Below are 22261 nucleotides of genomic sequence, written 5' to 3'. Positions count from 1 at the left end.
TAGAAAAACTGTCACATGACAATAAACAAAAATGTATCGGTACTTGTACTTTCAAAACTGGTATCGGTGCATCTCTTTATTTATAAACTATATAATAATAATAATCATGCATTAAAACAGAGATGTATAAATCCCAGGAGCTCCGTGTGCTCCTTACAAATGACAGCTGCCTCCTAACTTTTGAATTTTTCTCTAGTCTAGTCTTGGCGCTCGAAAAGTATCTGTACTTGTACTTGTACCAAGTATGATACTTGGTATTGGTGCATCCCTAATTAAAGCGTATCTAAACCCAAAACCAAACGTCATATAACATAGCTGGCTGCATTCCTTTTCTTTTTGTAGGCCTTTTCTCCTTTATTTTCACCTGGTAATCCTGCAAACAACATAATTTCATTCCTAGTGTGGCTATGCTTACTCACACTACTGCATCTATGGAGGGAGCCATGGTTGTCACACTATGCTGGTCTCCTGATTTGGGCTTCCTCTCTTCATCTTCATTACATGGGGTGTGGTAATTAATAGTTTACAGAAGGAAGATTCTTTGTGATTTCAGTTCAGCTTAGAGGAAGTGACAAGGGCACAGCATTTTTGGTAAGCTAAACAGGTATTTTCTGTACTTGCTGAAAATGTTTCTGCACTGGTAAGCTCCAATATAATACCTTTTTTTATTGGGTTAGCTATCCTTTAAAATAGAACCCCAGCCAAATAGTTTTTTTTATTTGAATAAAGTAGGGAATAATTATAACTTTTATCAAACTGTTATTGCTCTCTGTGCCCCTGTTGTAATAAAACTTTACTAGGACAGGAAATGAGAGGAAACCACCACGCTAGGAACAAGACAGCAAAGAACCTGACAGGTGTATCTGTGCATATTTTACTGCTTTCTGTGTTCCCAATGAAGACATTTTCCCTCACTTCCTGTCCCAGTGCCACAGCAGGAGCGAAGGGATGTATCTCCAACAGTGGCAAAGGTGGGACTATATATAATTGGGATATCATTTATATTGCTTAGATTTTATTAGGTTTTGAGGATATAAAGTAGGTTTCTATTGAACACTATTTGTGTTCTAAACATATACACAGTTATAAACTTGTTTAGAATGTATAAAACCTCATAATGATTTTACTCAGATAGGTACTTGAACTAGTATCATTGTGTTTAGTTCCAAAGAACCACACTGCCCCCTCCCACAGCAACACTCACAAGAGTTATTCCAGCATGTCTGATACTTCCAGTTCTCTGCATCCCTCTTTTAAGACATTTTAAAAATTCCTGTTAATGAAAATAAATGCTGATCATTTCTGCCATCTATTGTGTACCCAAAAATAGCCCGATCCTTAGTGTCATACCTAGCATTAGATCGGGGCGGCAGCCGGCCATTTATGGGCAGCATTATGCAAATCCTGACTGTGCCAATGTAAAATGGGTAATGTAAGCTTTGCCTAAGACCTGCCATACTCAGGCAGATTGTCCATCATCAACAAAGACATAATGTGGAGTATCTCTGCGGAGTATGGTAATGAGCAGATAGTAATATCCTCCCTCTGTCATAAATGGGCCCACAGCACTATGGTATCCGACTACGTGACTGATCCTAACATTGATTTCCATTTATCCTGTACTTCTCATTCTGCTAAATAGCTACCAGAAAAATAATTCAGTTATCACTGAGCGATTCGGGATAGATGTTTGTCCATGGACACAGACGGATTGTGAACAAGGACAATTAGCTAGCCAGACTACAGGTAATTGTTCCATGTACAAATACATGCGTACTGCCACTGACAGATATGGCCACTGCCAGGCTGTCATTAACATGAATGGGCACAGCGGCTGCATCTGTACAGACACACCTGAGATTCCTGCTGCAAGAATCCATAGGTTCTTGCTGCAGGCATCCCCAGCCACACATAATAGCCCCATGTGAATGTAACCTAAGATATGTCTACCATCCTAAAATGAGGAATACACCACTTGGCTTTTGTTTTGTTTTGTATTGAAGTAATGACATATGAATACATTCTGTTTTAAGAAAAGAGTAAGTAAAGTCTAACTGCAGGCAGAAAAGTCATAATAAAAAAGGACTCCTCCCTCCTGGTGAAGGAGGATCTAATACTCGTGTTTTTTCTAGGGTATGAAATAAAACACTAATACTCACCATACCGCATAGCCCTGCAACAACCAGCGGTCCTGTGCTCTTCTCTCCAGTGTTTGAATGTGGGTAGCCACTCCTTGAGCTGTCACATCCCATAATGATGATGTGGCTGCTGCTCCTGCCCTGATTAACGTACTGATATGATGACATCAGCGAGGGGGGCAGCGACAAGACCAGTCAAGGACCAGCAAGAAGAGCAGCTTCAGCTATCACAACTGGAGCAGGTGAGGAGGAGGAATGAGAGATTGTGCATGAAGGTTAGTATTACTCTATGTTATCCATCCCCTATAAAAAATAAGCAGTAGCTTATTTTTTAGTCTTGGGGGAAGGAGGTCAGTGACCTTTTTTTATAATCAGTTTATTGCCCAGAGTTGGGCTTTTTTTTGGTTTAACAATTGTTTATTTAAAGTTTTCATATAACAAGGACGTAGAAAGACATAGAAGATAGCCCACAAGCAGTACAAGAATCAACTAGAAAGCCCTCGAGGAGGGAATAAGAAAACAAGATCTCCAATCTCTATGCAAAATCTGTAGCAGAGTCCAATCATTTGTCAATGCCATTGGCGTTTTCGGTTATCAAGTTAATTATGGCAAGGACATAATTGGTTGTATAGAGTTAGAATCCAGGGGCCGCAGAAACAGGCAGCAGCACAGCCCATGTGGACAAGATCCACAAAGAGTAGAAAAAGAAAAGACATCGGGGTCTATTCACTAAAGCTGTTCGGCTATTCACTTCAGGCTGGTACGGCTGATTTCAGCCATATATCGGCTGAAATCAGTCGTACATCAGGTGGCTTTGCGTGGCTTCAGGTCGACCCGAAGTGCAGAAGGAGTTCGGCTCGGCTGTTCTGCTCAGTCTCTCTGTGGGACCGAGCAGAACAGAAAAACAGTTAAAAAAGTAGAAAAATAAAAATAGAAAACGATTGTGCGGAGCTAGCAAGGACAGCTAGCTCCGCCCAAAAGTTTTCTATTGGCTGGCGGTTCTGCTGCTGTCAAAAAAAAGCAAAAAAAAAAAGCCTAACTCTCCCGGGCGCTCCGGGAGTCTCCCAGTCCCGGCCGCCAAGGAGAGCAACACTGCTTTTTCTTTTTTTTCTCTCATTCTGACACGGAGCTGTGTCAGAATAGAAAAAAATTTAAAAAAAAATTTGGCCATAGGAATGCACTGCTAGATTCCTATTGGCTATTTCAATTTGCAATAGCCAATAGCAAACTAGCATTGTACCCGCCCTCTGCTGCTGTCAATCAGTAGTGGACCTGATGGAGAACTGCAGCAGAGGACGGGTGCAATGCTAGTTTGCTATTGGCTATTGCAAATTGAAAGAGCCAATAGGAATCTAGCAATGCATTCCTATGGCCAAAAATTAGTTTTTTCCTATTCTGACACGGCTCCGTGTCAGAATAAGAAAAAACAAGAAAAAACAGTGTTTCTCTCCATGGCGGCCGGGAGCAGGAGACTCCTGGAGCGCCAGGGAGAGTTTACTGTCTGGAGATCAGAGTCCCTGGTTAGCTGGTAACCAGGGACGCTGATCTCTCTGTAAGTGGCCGGAGCCAGCCGTAAGATCACGCCCAGGCATATGCGTTCGGCTCGACTGAGCCGCTTGGCCAAGTTCGGGAGCTGTATGGGCTATAGTGAATAGCCCGTACAGCAGCCCTTCGGTTCTACTGAACCGAAGGGGTCCTGGGGACGAAGCTACGGCTAGATCCTTCGGCTGCTTCGTGAATAGACCCCCATAGACAGAAAAATTAAACAGAACACAGGAACAAAGGGAGAATGCATTGCTAAAAGTCTGCTGAAAAGGGGGTTAACAGGCATACTGGAGCAGATAGAAGTCCCACGTGTCTCAAATAGCATTGTATTTATCCTACCTATTGCCCATTATGGCCATAAGATGTTCCATCAACCTGACCTCCTTGCCTCTGTGCTAAGAGCTGATAAGAAGTCTGTTTCCACCTAGCAGTAATCAGCTGTGAGGATATGATTCACCAGCTTTCTCAGGTTCTTCTCTATACCCCAAACTAGAAGACCTAGAAGATGTGTTAATGGTTCCAATAAGAGGGATGCTGAAGTCAATTTATGAAGGAAAGCATTAATTTCCCCCCCAAAAGGGTGAGATGCCAGAGCAGGTCCACAGGATATGATACAAGGAACCAACCGCAGAGTGGCAGCGCCAGCACTGGCAGAGTTAGGCTTTAACAGTGTTTTAGTAGAGTTTTATTCCTTAAATAGCCAACCTCGCCATAAACTGGCTGGTTATTCTGTTTTAAGATTAAACATATATGGTGATCATAGCAAAACAGGAAAAGTTGTCAGATCTTTTGCCACATCTAACCAAATGATTCAGAGCCAGCCTAGCCTTGCTCAGACATGTCCTGTATATAAATAAGAAAAGCTATTTTCATGATTCTGAAATTATGATTTGTTGTTGACCTCTAACCTATTGATTATTCTGTCATTCTCTGAATAAACTACACACAATGCCCCTGATTTACTACAGGAGCCTTTTTTCACTGTAGGATATCTTCATTTCAAGTCCAAGAGATTAGAAAAAAAACATGAAATTAAATTTCTCCAGAACCTGAATGGGTATTTGAAATGAACACAAGCCAGGGTGAGAATTATTCCTTTAGTAAATCAGCTCCTATGTATTTATGAATACCCTTCCTCTGTTAGCTCTAAACACTCTTAACATTGTACAATGTCTTTTTTGCAATGGTGAAATGAGTCTGACAATGTTCATTTCAATGGAAATCTCCTCTCCCGCGATGATTGCATGTGTACAGTGTGATTATCCCTCCAAGATGTCGCTGACACAATACTGAGCAGGAAGTGTCGATAATGAGGAAGGTTAACACACCATCGTTTTTTGTCCCATCACGGATATGTTTGCCTTACAATTAAACATGCCACATAGAGCTTTGATTGTCCCAGCAATATGATTGTCATTTAGTTTAATTGCATCATGGGCGTAGTTATTTACACAGTTCAGCTTCTCAGCATCTCTGTGCTCAATGCACTCGTTTAACGATAAACTTAAAAAGTCTGATGCTCGCAATAGCGGACAAGTCAGGAAAAGACAAGGAGAAGACAAGGGCTTAGTTTACGAAATGATTTCTTAATGTTCTGCTTTTCAGATCTTTGCATGAAGGTTTATATAGTGTTGGCGTAGTTCCATTCTTGTTAGCAAGCTTTCAGACATGCTGAATCAATTTCATGTTTTCTCTAATAGCTGTGTAATTATTTTTTGACCTCCTAGCTCCAAGAATTTGCTTTTTTTTTGTTTCTAGGATTTTTTTTTTTTTAATATTTAATTTACAATTCTGCATAAAGATTCTGAATAAATATCAGATTGGTTTCGTTAGCACATTTTATGAATTGGCGTATGACTGTACATGTGTACAACTGACAGGTAATGTAGCAATGCATTCCTGAAATTATAGCTGAATGCCACAAAGATAAAAGGCACAAATAATTCAACTACGTCATTATCGCATAATTAAATGTATTCAGTTCAATGCAAGCAGTGTAAATATCTGAATTTAACCTGGTATCAGACTCGTGCAGTCTACTATACCACAGAGCCCAGAGAGGGGTAAGCAGAAACAGCACAAGGAGCCAATTGTGCTGCAGTGCAAGGGCCATGCTGATAGGAAAAGAGAGGAGAGTGATAGACAGATGAGCAAATCAGTGTGCTGCTTCTCTTTTCACTGACCATTTACAGGGTGAAGGTGAGGAGGAGACCTGCAAGTGAGCTGCAGAGAAAAATACAGTCCCCTCTTCTGCCAGACAGGACTGTGCTGTGTGGCAGAGCTGTGTAAATCAATGGACTGGTTGGACATAAATAGGAATCTGTTGGCAGGTAAAACAGCTCCCATATATGTATTTCTTCTGTGTATTTAGCTGCTTGCCTGGAGTTCAGCTTCAGGGCCCGTTCACACCATAGCACTGTGTTAATTGAACGATACCGTGCTATTAATGCATGCTATTGCATACCGTACCTAGAATGCTATATTGTGCTACTAACGCACGCTACTGCACAATGCATTTAATGTGCTCTATCGTGCCATTAACACAATGCAACAAAGCATGCTATATGCTATGCTAATGACGCATGCTATTGCACAATGCACCTATAGTGATATACCGTTATAATAATGCACGTTATACCATGCCATTGACACAATGCACCTAGCGTGCTATACCGTGCTATTAACGCACACTATTGCACAATGCTCCTCGCATGCTATACTGTGCAATTAATGCACGCTATTGCACAGTGCACCTAGCATGCTATATTGTGCTTTTAAGGCATGCTAATGCACAATGCACCTAGTGTGGTATACCGTGCTATTAACATACACTATTGAATAATGCACCTCGCATGCTATACTGTGCTATTAACGCATGCTATTGCACAATGCAGCAATCATGCTCTACCATGCTATTAAAGTGACATTAAGGGCAAAATCACCCCCCCCAGTGCTAATGTAAGGACTTACCTTAAATGATGCCTCTTAATCCGATCTTCTTTTCTACAGTGTTTAGCTGTCCTTCCAGCGCAGGTGCGGGTCTCTGATCCAGCGCCGACTCCTCTGTCCTCCTCTTCTCTCATGTCCCACTCTGTCTGTGCGGGTGCACGCTGCTCCATAGTCTTACCTTGTGTCTCTCCTCATCTCCCGGCCGAACATCTGAACTGCGCATGCGCCCGCCCCAAGATCCTTTGCGGCCGCCCGAGAAATTTTCAGATGTTTGGACGGGAGCGCATGGCGGAGACACGGGTAAGTATTAACCCTTTGAAAAAGTTTTTAAAAAATAAATCATTTTGCATATATCTACTGCTTGCTAGCAGTAGATACATGCAAAAACAAATGAGGGTTTAATAACCCTTTAGGCATGCTAATGCACAATACACCTAGCGTGCTATACCATGTTACTAACACACAATATTGCACAGTGCACCTAGCGTTCTATACCGTGCTGTTAACACACACTATTGCACAGCACATCTAATTTGCATTAGGTGTATTGCGTTGCCATTTATTGCAACACACACCTGCTGGGAGGTGCATTTGGGTGCCATTCAAATGAATGGGAATGCATTACACCTAGCACATGGTAACTCACACTAGGTGTGCTGTGCGATAGCGATCACACGGTATTTATGAGATTAACGCATCGCTATGGTGTGGCTTATTGTCAAATGTAAACCTTTTTCATAAAGGCAGTGGCAGTGTGACCAGTGAAATGCCATATAAGAAGGGGCACAGCTATAGAAATATAAATCCATTAATTAAATAAATGATTTAAATTATTATGAAAATATGGAGAATGTTAGCAAATGGCCACAATCTTACAATTATGTAATGCTGGACTGTATAAGATATTATTGAAAACAGAATTAATGATGCACCTTTTCTTGAAACATTTTATGATCTGGCATGTGAATGTTTATATTTGTGTGTGTTCAGGTATATGTAACAAACCAGGATTATAAACTCACAATATTAGACTATTAGACATACATTCACATTTATATGTTATGGACACTGGAAATATTGTTAATATACATATCATTGTAATCACAACACATTTCTCCAGATTTTAGCATAACAACAATGCAGGAAACTTTCAGTAAAGGTTGTTGAACAGGTCAAAGCAAACATATTATGCTTTGACTTTTTTGTAATAAATTCACAATTATGCACATAAATCCGTACAGTGCGACAGTATGTGTTATTTTATAAATACATATACAGTATATCTGTGTGCATCTGTGTTTGTAATGCAAATGTAATACTGCTGCTCCTTTAAAGGTTTTATGTTTTGTAAAAAGGATTTCAAAGGTTTAAAGCCCAGAAGAGGGAGCTCTAACTCTGCATTTTAATCATAGGTACCTGATTGGGCTGCATGTACTCCTCTAAGTATGTACGGCACAGTCGTCTGTCCCAGTCATCAGTGATGTGACCACCATACATTATCTCACCAAATAAGTAGCGGAGGTCTTCCCAGGGCACCTGAAAGCAAAGCCATACTGTTATCCCGTGGCCAAAACTGCTTGTTTCCTATAAGGATTCTGCAAGTGTTGATGTGATCATAACTTGGTGAAGATTTTAGTCAAATCAAGTTAAAGCAGAACTTATGTTATTATTGCAGAACACAGAGACCATCATTGTAAAGTGCAGAGGGGTTAAAACACAGCACTTAGCAAAAATGGTTTACACTACACAGAGGAGTAGAATCGAAATTGCGGCAGTTTTGTTGGCAATTGTGCCGCAACATATGAACACTCAGCAAAGTAACTGCTCAGGGTTTTTACTCTGTTGGAGCATAACCTCCCATGTCCCCATGTCACAGTTAACATGGAATATAACATGTCACAGTTTGTCACATATGCACCTTATATGTCTGATTTACTAAAGAAGTAGACAATATCCACTTCGGTTAATGAAATAGATGAAGCCTTGTTCACACTGATCAACTGAACTGTGCAGCGGAAATAAGAAAAGCACAATATTTTGTGTCTAAATGATTGGGAGGCTGAAATGTCAGCTTCACCTTATTCAATAAGAGGAGTGAATATTCTCTATTCCTTAAGTAAGTCAGCCCAATATGAATGTCTGCAGTTGTTTGGCAGTAAATTCAATCCTGTGTGGGTTAGACTAAACATTCTGTTAAAAATGTTGTCCATAGCAATTCACATTCCATTCCAGCTTTCATTTAATTTAATTCCAATTCTTCCGTTATCTTGGCATACAAATATTTATCCCATCCACGTGTGTATTTTTCTACATAAAATGGATTGCATTTAAAAGAAACTGTGAGAAATGCAGGGCTTCCATTTCTGGCTGCTTTCTCAAAATGCTGGTGGCCTGGCAGCCATGCTGAGCCTGTGATTTCACTGTATGCAACTTTTGACCCACATACTTGTTCTAATGTCAATTATTCACAAAGCATTTCAGATCCAAGCACAGGTCTCCTTTAAAGCTTTATAGGGCCATGTATAAATAGCCTTTTACTTTTTTTATTCATGCTGTAGAGAAATTAGCAACAAATGGCATTAGCATTGAACAAAGGTAGGCAATCTCAGCAATCCAACTTTGGTGAAACCACAAATCCTGTCTTGTCTCAGGGAGTCATGCCTGCAGCTGTTGGAGTCTTGCAACGCATTGTGGGACTTGTAGTTCCACAGCAACAAGGTTGACTACCCCGGCATAGAGGTTTTCTGTTTTACAGGTTTGACACATAGAGAAGGCTTTAGTAGAGTCAAGAGAACTTAACACTGCTCTGTGTTTATTAGCATTATTCAAAATGGTGATGATCACCCTGAATTTAAAATTCAATTATAAAACAAATTTGAATTTGGCAAAGCAGTTAAAATAAAAACATATTGAGCTTCATTCACTAATGGATCAGATACTGTTAACTTAGCAAAGTGGATGTTCACCGAGTTAAAAAAATATAATGTAAAGCATACTTCATCCAATCAGGTGTTAACGGTATTCCTGTTTTTTTTTGTTTTTTTGTTTTAACATGATTTATTCAGAGTTAATACAGGTTCACTTTATTTACTATTATTCACTTTGCAATGTGAATAAACACTTTATAGAGTGAACATTGACTTTGCTCTGAGAACAGCCTCTACTTTAGTAGATGAACCCCTTTGTCTGATGTGAACTGCTTCACGTCAGAATCCTTCTTTTAAGGAAACAGATTGACTTAACTATTTATCATACATAAAAACTAAAGTTGGTAAACGTTCCAGAATTTCTGTGCCATGGTGTCACTTTGTCGTCATTTTGTTACTTTGCTTTGATAAAAAGAATACAATATTGTTCTAAAACATGTCATAAAAAAATAACACAGTTAAATCTGCACACTGCAGAATAACATAAATAATGTGTTTGTACCCCAGTAATGACAAACATTAAAAATACCTATAAATTTGTCATGAAAAAAGTCAGTTCTGGCAACCCACAAATACACTTTTCTAGTTCAGACATCATACCTGTGAGTTTGCTTCCAGATAGTTGTAGAGAACATTCACAGATATTGAGAGGTCTCCGATGTTAAAGGGATATTTTCTATTCCACCCCTGGGGACCAAATTTGCGCCGCTCAGCCACACAGGCATGAAAATAGCACAAGGAAAAGAAAATGCTTTTAAACTCTTGCTCTCGTGTACACTGGTCAAGGATGTTCTGCAAGACAACAGCGGAGGGGACATTTTTACACACCTGTCAATGATCTGTCAATTCCCAGCGGCATTCTAATGTAGCCTGAATGTAAACGATTGCTACACTAGCTGTATACTGCATGAGATTTCTGCATGCTTTAAAGGCAAATCAATAATACGATTTACTGGCACTTAAATCCAAAGTGGAAATCAATCGCCAGGAACAAAGATTCAGATATTAATTGTAACGACCGGTAATACTGTCAAGTGCCCTAATTATGGAATAAAATACACATGCATTAGGTATGTGTAGGCAGTCTGTAGTTTGCATTTCTTAAGCAGCAGTTATAGTAGGTGAAGGTGACACTGCTTGTATAGAAAGCCACTGCTATTCCCGCAATTTTCCAAATATAATATATTTAGGAAATAGGAGGAATCTATATGGGAAATTGTTCAAGACGGAACAGACCTGGATCACAAAAGGGGATGTTTTTCTCTCTTACCATTTGATTTTTTAATGAAAGAAAGTAAGCTAGCATTAAGTGCAACAAACTTGCTTTTGATGCATACATCTTAACGTCAATAATATTATCTTATAGTCCATGGAGGTGCATAACTTCGAATATTTTTTAAAATAATGTCCAATAATGAATTGGAGTTTAGCTGATGGAACTAAACTCATCATGCTTAGTACAGACTCAAGGACCATGAAAGACAAGAAAAATAGATCTCACATCAATAATAATTAATAGAATTGAAATAGTATATATTTGTTTACGATTTTGTTACCTATTCATTTAGGAAACACAAAGTGCATTAACTATAAAAAAAATGTATAACAGACAGAACATTTGGGACTTTATGTCATGAATGGTCAATTCTATAAATAGACAGATCTATTACAACTTGACACTTTTCCTGGAATTTGTGACAACCATAAGTTGCTTCAGGCTTCTCTTATCTACTTCAGCACATCAGTACACATTTGTGGCGTCTCTTTCTACATGACCTGTAAAACATATGCTAAGAAACCATTCTATGATGGAACGTGAGAAGAACCTGTCCTGCACATTCACTGCACACAAAAAATAATGTTTTGTTTTGTTTGGATCCCACTGTTTTTAAAAACAGATAATCATTGCTAAAAAATAAAAGAATATTATCTGAACATATTAGAAGCTCCTTGTCAGCAAATAATGAGCATGAAACTGATTTATTTTTATTTTGCACATTAAGCGTGTTTTCCTTTGCTGTCAGGTTTGTGTAACACCTTATTTGTGTTAGGTAAAAGTTCAGAATTACAATACATTATGCACTGAGAAATAAACTTAATAATAGCTTGTCCTATATTACCACCAATATCCTTTAAAGTGGCACTAAACTCAGGAGTTAAATCTTATGAATGCATTCAAGTGCCTTAACTATTAACAGAAATGTATCTTATTTGTGCATCACTCCGCTGTAGATCCTGAAATCATCTCTGAATTGGTGCCGACACTGTCCTTCCTTCTGTAGGGTGGCTACTTGTGTTCCCCGTGGCTCGCTCTTGTGGTGGACTACAATCTCACGTTTAGTTTACTAATTTGTATTGAGATTGTAGTCCATCATAGGAGTGAGCTTGGAGTGGTGGCTACTTTACAACACATACAGAGACCATGGGGAACAAAAGGAGCCACCCTCCAGAAGGAAGGACAGTGTCAGCACCAATTCAGAGATGATTTGAAGATCTACAGCCGAGTGATACACAAACAAAATTTTTCTTAATAGTTAAGGTACTTAAATGCATTTATACAATTTAACTCCTGAATTTAGTGTCACTTTACTGAGTTATAAAAAGACCATTAGAAGTTCAGTTCTAGATGAAAACTCAAAACCACCAAATTAGATAATAAAATAATAATAATAATTCCTATAGCTTTTGCCCTTAGCTGGAGCTAAAATTTCATATAAAGTTAACGTATACCATATCCCTCTCTTTTTCTCTAAAAATAAACTTCTGATGACATGAGTTTAAGTAGTTTTCAACTGTATCATGCCTGAAATGCAGGTCAATGACCTGAACCAATGAACCCCAAAGGGAGCAGTCGGTAGGGAAGCAAAATGCATTGAACTCTCTGGCTCAGTACCCACCATGGGTGCTCTGTGAAGCTCAGCACCATACTAAAATGACTTCAAACTGCAGCATTTGTGTGAGTTTTCACTGCAGTTCAATGAGCTCCCATGGAGGAAGATTGTTTAAAGTATATGATCACATATGTGTTGAATGTGAGTCAGTTTCTGGCACCTGTGTATAGGCACACCTGCCTATACTCTTGAGTCAAAAAACTTTTCAGTCATTAGGATAGATCAGTTTTCTCCAAGCCTTTCCACAGCAAGGACCACATTTCTGTAAGAGGGTAGTAGGGTAGGGTCTTCAGGTAATTGCCTCTTTATTACCTTTTTATAGTTGGAAGGACCTTTGGCAGCAACGGCCCTATATGTCAGAATGGCACTGTGACAGTAGTGGGAGGATTAGCACTGTCCAGTCTTTACAGAGGTTGACCTGGTTGATGGGCTTTCTCAGCAGATATGGAGGATGGAACAGAAGTGCTCCTATAGCTGCAGCGCAGTGTGAATTGTTTGTGTGTGCTGTACCGAAGAACACAGGGACAGACCTTGAAAAATTGGATGGTATCTGTACCTAGGTTTCAAAATTCAAGTGGGATGGTGGGACCAGTGTACTCAACATTTATTGTGCTTCACTAACCTACCATAAGGACTTTGGTTAGGTGATCCCCTGTGCTGGCAAATACCAGGCTATTTTTGCAACTGATCTTGAAGTGTATTTTCTGTGTTTGCCAAGCTTTTATACCTGTACTGTGCCCTGAATTATTTAGGACCTAGGATATACCTTATAAAGCCTTTCCTGCTGGGTGTATGTGTACATCTGTAGTATATACTAATGTATAATATACTATATACTAATGTATAATATACTGTACTATATAGTAATATATATACTGTAGTATAACTGTCATGCCACATATGGCATTGGCAACAGAGTCAAATTTACTGGTTTAATGCCACTACAAAATATCTTACTGCATATCTATAAAAAAATAAGTCAAGGCAACTGGACTTGCGGTATTTTTCACGTTTCAAAACATTACAAGTCATTCTGAATTGAGAAAGCTGGTTGGAAGACCAGTGAAACATCTTCAAGAAAAATACAGCAAGTCCAGTTGCCTTGACTTATTTTTTTTACAGATATACCATGAACTTGATGAATGAGAACCTTTACAGACATCTTACTGCATAGCTGTGGTGATGTTTCCTGACTTATTTTTCTATATAATGAACATAAGAGTTCCAATTTACAATATACAGTGCTACTGACCTGATCAAAGTTGTCCAGTGCCGCATGCAAATTAGCCAGCATTCCAGTTGGAGGTTCATTGGTGATTTTGATTGCATTTTCCAGGATGCCTTGTGGGATGATGTGCTCTTTCAGTGTCACGGCCGGCTCCGCACTCATAAAGACACGGTAATCAGGGTGGCCTTCATTACTGTACTTTTCCAATAATTTTTCTAGCACACTTAGCCATTTAGCTACCAGGTGAATATTCTGTGAATACAGACAGCATTACATAATGTATATAACAAGGATTTATATTGGTTTAAAGGCATAATAAGTGGGTGCACATCCTGAACCCTTCCTACAACAACTTAAGCTTGAGGTTTCACTTGAAATACCACCCTACCCACCCGTCTTTCTGCAAATTTCACAGGATACACTGGGGCATGAGGCATGCAGGAACCATGAAAAAAGTTATGAGAAATAGTTATTACAAGGTCTGGTAACTATGTAACCTTACCATAAGCAAACACTTTGTTGACCATCATTTTTTATTTAGCCATTCTGATCAAAGACGATTATGTACCCCAAGCTCAAGCGACCCCTTTGTTCATATCAGGAATGTATTTTCAGCATTCTCTGTTAGCATTCAAGGTACACGTCTTTACCTTCACATTGGTTTCTCCATTCTATTACTGTTTGACATTAGGGATGAGCTCAGGTTCAGACTGAACCTGAGCATAACCCTATTAGGCATATTGAGTGCAATTAAAACATAGCAAAGTGTTTTACCATGTTAGCCACCAATCAATGGAAAAAAATTCAATTTTAAGTAATACAATTTATTGACTAATATAAGTGTAGCCCTGTTGTGGTATCAGCTCCTTTAAGAGAAAGGATATTGCAGCTGTAGGTGGAGCCAGAGAGCACAGTTTGTGGGGAATGTAGTACAGAGCGGATATGGACACATTGCTGAACGGACTTTGAGAACTGCATCTCCCAGGATGCTGTGGGGGAGGAAGCAGGAGGACTATGGGCTGCAACTACTGAGCACGCTGATTCTGGGACAGAGATCGGAAGAGTGCAGATCTGTGTGAGACAGTGTGATTCCAGGCTGCATGTTACAGAGCCGGGTGATAGCCCCAGATAGCAAGGGACACCTAGGCTGTGTACTGCAGTGCTGTGAGATTTGTCTGGTGAGATGAGGAGACTGTGACCGAGCGCCCAAACTGAGGCCTAGTGACGCGGCAGCGGCGGGGAGATCGCTGCCTGGTCGTTGCGGCAAATCCAGCCACTGGAGTGACCTAGCCAGCCCAGCTGAGTGAGCGGTATCCAACGAAACCAGCGGAGATTGTTGCCAGAGGCCCTAGATGACCCTAGACGAGCGGTGATGTGTTCCAGGAAACCCTAGATGACCTTCCCTTCTTCCCAGGTGTCGTTCTGACGAAAGAGGGACTTCCATCTGCTGCTGAAAGACATCATCTTTACCAAGATAACCATGGGAGTGGTGAGAGGCCTCTGGGCCAGTGTGACAAAGTACTTTTACACATCTGCTACACAGTATGGGCCCCAACGTTGGCTAGCCTGGGACATTACTACAGTCCAGTAGTTTAGAAGGGGTGTGATACTTCCCAGGGGAGATATTATTGTTGAATTTATCTATCTCAAGATTTATCCCTGAGACTGTCTGGCATCACATGTTTCCGTATAGGCAATAGATAGCTGCGGTAACTGGGTGTCAGAGTGTCTTGTTCTGTCATTGATTGTATTGTATGTGACTGGTAAACCACTAATAGCATTATTCTGCATTAATCAGCCATTAACCCCTTTACAAATCCTCTCAAGGTGTGCTGGTGTGCTGTGGATTCATTGCTTGAGGTCTATCACAGAGGTGAAACAGAAGTACCCGATCATCCAGCGGCTCCTTCGGGGGTGAGCACTACATAAGCTAAAAACGATGCAAGGTTCCAAAACATAGTAGGTTTTTTTGTTGGTATATTGCCTACCACTCTGGTTGATCAAGGTACTTTGTAAGTATTTTAAAAATCTTTGTTGCAGACTCCTACTTCTTTCTGTATTGGGAAAAAAGCATGTCTTTTCCAGACTGATTCCTGAATGGGAGGGTCTGGTTCATTATAACCACACGGGGCCCTTTCAGTGTTCTAATGAGGACAGCTGTGGGGTCTGCATCCCTTTAGAAGTAGTTAACCCATAGGGAGTACCTCACCAAAAATGAAATTTCCATTGCAGGGGAATGCCTACATTTTTTACTTCTGGGAGACAATTACATTTCCAGGGGCATTCCATAAACCAATGGTGTACAGAAAGTCTCCATGTTGCCATATTGCATTAACATTTTTGAATAGTTTTCCAAAATTACAGCAGCTTCACATTGAAATATAAAGGACATTTTTAATAACATTAAATTACAAAATGGCGTGTGCAGCAGTTTTATATACCATATTCTTTTTTTTCTTTTTTTAACAAAAGTGGAGTTTTCCTTTTGGTCAGCCAATAGAGGGTAGGGCAGTTTATGTAACCTCTATCTTAATGGCATTCATGTTGCTGCAGAACTGTGTATGAAACAATTGCATTTTTTTAAATAAAATATTGTTTTCAATGTTTCAATTGTTGTGGGATATCAGTGTTGGCCATCTTCTGTGGCTTCTATCTACATGTATGCACACCAACAATGGCTGCATACATGGAGGGTCAGGGTGGGTCTCATGATGGTGACAATAGTGGATTGTGTCTGTGTAATGTGCGTCAGCATGGCTACTTGTAATGACAACATGACAACACAGGTGAACCACGGGGGAAAAGGACAGAGCATTATGGATATGATTATGGATAACTTACAATCTTTGTAAAGGGCCCTGCTATAGTTTATATATGTGTGTAGTGGTATGGATATGTTAATAAATTATCTATTAAATTTGATACTGATGAATTAAAATGTTAATGAAACATTGTTTTTGTTTTGATAATTAAAGCATGCTCCTAAGTTCCTATTGCTTATCTCCCAAATGAATATTTTGATGCACAAGGACCAGAATTCACATTGTATTTGATAGATAATCTATTTACAGTACAGCCCTTTATAGAATAAGTTATTATTTAATAAGACAAGGGCAGTATGTTAAGCGTAGTAACACCCAGCAGCCAATCAGCAATGCTTTTTCGATATACCATATTTTTTTTAATTTAAATTCAAGTTTTATGAAGGACATTTAATTAGTTGTTATAGGTTACTGTATGTTCGTTTTCATCCCTACTTTATTGAATAAGCTCGCTTGTATTTAAATTTAAAAAAAGGTAGCATCTAGTTATGCAGTATTACAGCATTAAAATATAACACAGAAATTAAAAAAAAGTCCTTTAGAAAAGTAATAAACATATACATGCTAATGGTAAATATTGTCTGTTTTTCATTGATATGCAATGTATTTAGGTAGATAAATGTGTTGTTTTCTCTTTATATTGTTTTCAGAATGTTAATTATATCTGCTACACAATTTTGCATTATGTTTACACGTTTAAATTGATAGTAAAATTGTTCAGCGTAGTGTGAAAAAAAAAACACATTTCAGTTTGAAAGAAACACCAATGTACAAACTATGATCAATGCTATCTTCTTGAGATAAATAAAAATCCCACTTTCAATCAGCACAAAATAACTAGAGTGTATCATTAAAAAGAAACATATTTGGACAGGTACCCAATTTCATTCCACAAAGCATTTTTGTAGAAAAAGTTCTTTCTTGTAAAAGTACAGTTTCCTAGCTTGGCAATGAAGCACTTCTATAACAAACAGAATCGGCTTACTTGAAGTATAACCCAGTGGCCTTCTTTTGATGCCTTTTCCATCGCTATTTCTGCTATAACTTCCTGCCCTTGACCCAAGGAAATATTGTGAAGTTTTCCTGAGTCAATGGTGAATCCAAGTTTGTCACCTATACGATGCAAGCAATCATATCAACAGCATAAACACACAAGAGAGGGATAAGATTGATCAGCAATTTATAAAGAAATGCACAACAAATTACACATATGACAATAGCAAGGCTAGTAATAGATGGTCTCCTTCAGAATGGTGGGCAGTGAGATATCTGCCAGTCCTTTCTAGAGCTGGCATCTGCTCTTGTTTTATACGCAACTTGCCTGATGGACGAAAGCAGAGTATATGCAGGTAAAACCTTCCTTCTGTCTGATCACTCAGAAAAGGCTTAGGCCAATGATACATACATTTTTAAACAGATTAAGGAAAATGGACCGCTTGTTATTACCTACAGTAATACAAAATGGCTGGACCCTTGCCGCAGCAATGGGAGTGAGACTGGGACAATTAAAGGAAATAATAATAGTTTTGTTCTATTTTTTGTGTATTATTATTTTAACTAAGAAAAATTGCAAAATATTTTTTATTTTGTTTTAACCTGGTAAATATGAAATATTACATAAGGATATCCTTTTATTTTACCAGCTGGTGGATCTCTAACCTCTTTTTATCAATCGCTCCACCTACCACCTGTTCAAAAAGGCATATTTCCAGAAATCAGTATATCAAGGTTAGATTTACAGACAGAACTGTATGAGTCCAAACAACTGCTCAGTAAAACATTTCAATTAGAGACAGCAGTGTCAGAAAGGGAGCTACTTCTATTGCACTGTCTCTTTACCTAGCCTTTAGTTTTGAAAATCTTTTGTCAGGTAGTAAATATTTATATACATAATATATACACATAATGTATATCTCAGGAGACTACATACAAAATGAAAATATAATAAAGTGGCTCAAAACCATTGACTCCCTTTAAGCCACTGTACAGCTATGCCAAAATCAGAGAAGGATGGTCTATGGTAATGTCTGTGGTAAACATATTTATATAATAGTCTAATTCAGAATGCAAAATGAGATGTGAGATGGAAAAATTACAAGTACTCTTGAATTAAGGTGAGGACTAGGTTGCCCAAACTGGCATAGGGCTTACTACCTCTGTTGATTTGTTACTGGAACAGTGTTTTCTGTGGACAGTGTATGTATGGGGCACACATGATCCCAGCAAAGGGCCAAGGAAAATGGTCATTATCACAAGTTTGACAATTTCACTAGATTGGCTTTGATATCTGCTAACACACAGCACAGATAAGGCTATGTAGCATAATATTGCCTCCAAGGCTGTGATAAGATGCTTGAATGACATAGACTGAAGGGTATAGTAAATGTGCATGTTGAGTGGATTGCTCCAAGATCTCACATTCTCACACAGACACAACATGCCATGCGTCTACAGTTGCTCAACGGTGAAGAAAAAAAACTTATTTTGAACATTTTGGGTGCTTTGGGTGTATTTGGCAATTCACAAGCCTGTATAGATACAATGGAGCAGAATAAATAATACATACTAATTAAGAAAGTGATTATATAGGTGCCCTATGTGAGAGTATCAAAAGAAATGGATATACTGAAATGCTCACAATGTAATGTAACACAACAATATGCCAATCATACCAAGTGTCTCTACATCCTTCATGGGATCAACTCCTGGTGATAATATGAAGACAATGGGGGTAGCTGGACCGCTCTCCTGAAAGGATTTGGCAAACTCTGTCTTACGTCGTTCTACATATTTGGTTCCAAGTTTCTCTTCAACAAAGTTTCTAAAATGAATATGCACTTTAAATTAGTATTTACATCACACAGAAAAAAACTGACTTTGTAGCACTGAATTTTATATTATTTGTAAAACCATAAAATAGTAGATCTAAACCCAATCAACTCTTATAAAAGTTTTACCGCTTTAAATTAATTTCAAAAGTTTTTCTTTCAAATCTGCAGCTTTTATTAAAATAATACCTGATGATCCTGCTATGAAGGTCCTTGTTTAGACACTTCATGTTGGGGACAACTGTCTCCCATTTGTGCTCTAGTATTGTTACCCTGTCAAGTGCACCACTGGTGGAAACCAAAAGCAGCCATGCTGACACACATTGTGCGGGCACGGTCCACTGTTGTTACTATCAGGAAGCGGGAGTGTGGAAATGTAGGCAGGAATGGTCTGAAAATAGCTAGAACAGTATCTTATCTCTCAAAGAAAAGCCATGGCAATTGTTAGTACAAATTATTTTAGCAAGCTTAATTAAATATACTCTTCTAACTTTATTAAAACAGTTCCCAAACTTACATCTTCACAGGAAAAATCCTAAAATGGGTCATAATATACACATTCTCTATTACCGTATATACTCGAGTATAAGCCGAGTTCTTCAGCCCATTTTTTTTTGCTGAAAAGTGCCCCCCTCGGCTTATACTCGAGTCAGCGTCTCGAGCTGGTCAGGTTTCTTCTTACTTACCTCGCCGAGCGTCGCGTCACTGCTGCTCCGGTGGGCGGCGCTCCGAGCGGGGTCATCTGGCAGTCTCCGGGTCCTAATTTAGGTGGCCGGAGACTGCCAGGTGACCCCGCTCGGAGCGCCGCCCACCGGAGCAGCAGTGACGCGACGCTCGCCGAGGTAAGTAAGAAGAAGAAAAAAACCCCACGCAGCGGCCAGTCAGGAGCAAAAACCCCCGCAGCGGCCTTAAAATATTAAAATTTGAAAAATTAAAATAAAAACATGTGTGTGTGGAGGGGAGGTGCAGGGTACAGTTCCAGTGGTTGTTTATATAATGGGGGGGGGAAATTTCTGCCCCGGGCGCCCAGAACTCTGGTTACGCCACTGCTATCTATATACAGTTAATAATTATAGAACATGATAAACTGTGTCTCACACTCAGGTAGTTAGACCCAGAAATCTGATATTTAATTCTAGTAAGGGCCAGAAGGTTGTAATGGGGAGGGATGGGCTGGGGGGCACTTGCACTCTTGGCCAGTACTAATAAGATATTTTGGGATGGTGGTCTTGAGTAGAGATACTTCACCATTAAGATAAAGATCACAGTAGAACATACAGTCAGTGACTAATGCTGGGCATTATAAACAGTAGGCACCTCATTCAGACTTGTCTTCCAGCAACAATTCCCTTTGTGGCTCTAAGATGGCATGTAATCAAATATCAAGAGTCATAAAGGAATTTGATCCTGGAAAATGTGAAAAGGTGTTGATGGGTTTGGGCTTGCTTTGATGGCATCTTTTTAAATTGTGTATAAGATCCTTCACAATTTATTGCTGTTACATTTGACCTGCAGTTGACCTCCTCCTGACCAGCAGTTGACCTGCTTCTGGTGGGTTTTGCATTCTCATAGACTTGTATGAGAATACAAAACCTGCTAGAAGCAAACAATAGCCCAAGAACTCTAAACCATGTCCTTTAGGAACAGCTACCTTTCACCATGTTCACCAATCTATGAGGCACCATGGCACGCTTTGCATGTACGCACTATTAAGCCACAAAGAACACATAAAAAAAGGGCTAGTTGGTTGTGCTTTCCCCCTGTTCAAAGGTTCCCAGTCCTCCCCTGGTTTGTAATGTACCTGATGGCATATGTCATTCGGTCCGGTCTTAGTGCACGCATTAGAATCATTTTCTGTAAGGAACTTTTGTTTTTCCATTCTTGTGGCAGTCGTTCCCTCTCTGGGCATTCTGATTCAATCACCCTTTTCCATCGCTTTGGTGATCCTTCAATGTCTCTGTCTAGACCTCGGAATTCATCCATAAAACTCATTGTCTGCATATAACACAAGCATACATAAAACAGCTGCCCTTACACAAGCATATACTTAATCAGCTGTACCAAGGATCCTACAGTGTCCCCATACAAATTATATTCTTGAAAAACAGTTTTTTAAATACTGGACTACGTTTGCTATTCTTCTGTGCTGTTTGTTTCTCATTTGCTATAATATATGATGTGCTTTGCAGAGATTATGCTCTTCACATTGGGGTGCACCAGTGTGAAGGTAGTATAGTATGGTCCTGGGCTGCTAAATTGATGACAATGAAGGTTGGGGGGTCACTCCAGCAGCATACAATAGGCTGTAGAAAAATTGCATTGTTGTCATTGTCCCTGACAAGGTGTCAGAGGGACAGGAAATGGTTGCAAATCTCTACAATGGGGCCTGAGACAATAACAAAAGCTCTATGGAAAGATTAGAACCTCTATCAGTTTTCTACTAGTTTGTATCCATTGTATCACTGTTGGGGGGATTCTTTTCCACTTCCTTTTAGTACAGGAAGTAATAGGAAAACTTTCCAGTGAGGACACAGGCTGCAGCAAAACGCCCCCCAGTTTTTCCCCAGTTATTTATTGAAACTCTGTCCCTGTCTGTGTTCCCCACTATAATGGCAACCAGCTAAGAGGCAAAGTAAAGAGATATCTAATCAGCATTGTCACCTCTGTCCAGTGAGCTGACCCAGGAAGCAGTAATATTAAACCAGGAAGTAGTAGGGTGATCTTACGGACTAGCAGAAATGTGAGCATCACAAGAATGGTTGGCTAAAAGTAAAACATAATCATCAATAAATTACAATTGTTCCTGTTTGCCTGGAGTTCTACTTCAAATATGGTGCCACAAGTGTCAATGGAAAATGGAACCCTGCCAAATAAGCCAAATTACAGGTTCAACTCCATGGGATAATACAACTTAATAGGATGAAAATGGTGTG

At 39.4% G+C, this 22261-nt stretch overlaps 1 protein-coding gene across 1 annotated transcript in view; it reads right to left on the bottom strand.

Annotated features, from left to right (window-relative positions):
- LOC108800300 (dynein heavy chain 11, axonemal-like) overlaps window positions 1-22261 on the bottom strand; it is a 321998-nt gene that overhangs the window by 39490 nt on the left and 260247 nt on the right. The window contains exons 73-78 of the mRNA XM_018572279.1: window positions 21130-21323; window positions 19173-19321; window positions 17486-17613; window positions 13703-13930; window positions 10160-10351; window positions 8049-8168 (exon numbers count right to left, since the gene is read on the bottom strand). Coding sequence (XP_018427781.1) covers window positions 8049-8168; window positions 10160-10351; window positions 13703-13930; window positions 17486-17613; window positions 19173-19321; window positions 21130-21323 — 1011 coding nt within the window. The remainder of the gene's footprint in view (window positions 1-8048; window positions 8169-10159; window positions 10352-13702; window positions 13931-17485; window positions 17614-19172; window positions 19322-21129; window positions 21324-22261) is intronic.

The sequence above is a fragment of the Nanorana parkeri genome, unplaced genomic scaffold (genome assembly GCF_000935625.1).
Source record: "Nanorana parkeri isolate BGI_ZX_2015 unplaced genomic scaffold, ASM93562v1 scaffold44, whole genome shotgun sequence".
Taxonomy (NCBI): Eukaryota; Metazoa; Chordata; class Amphibia; order Anura; family Dicroglossidae; genus Nanorana; species Nanorana parkeri.
The sequence above is the reverse complement of the archived record's forward strand: the minus strand, read 5'-3'. Positions and strand labels throughout refer to the sequence as shown.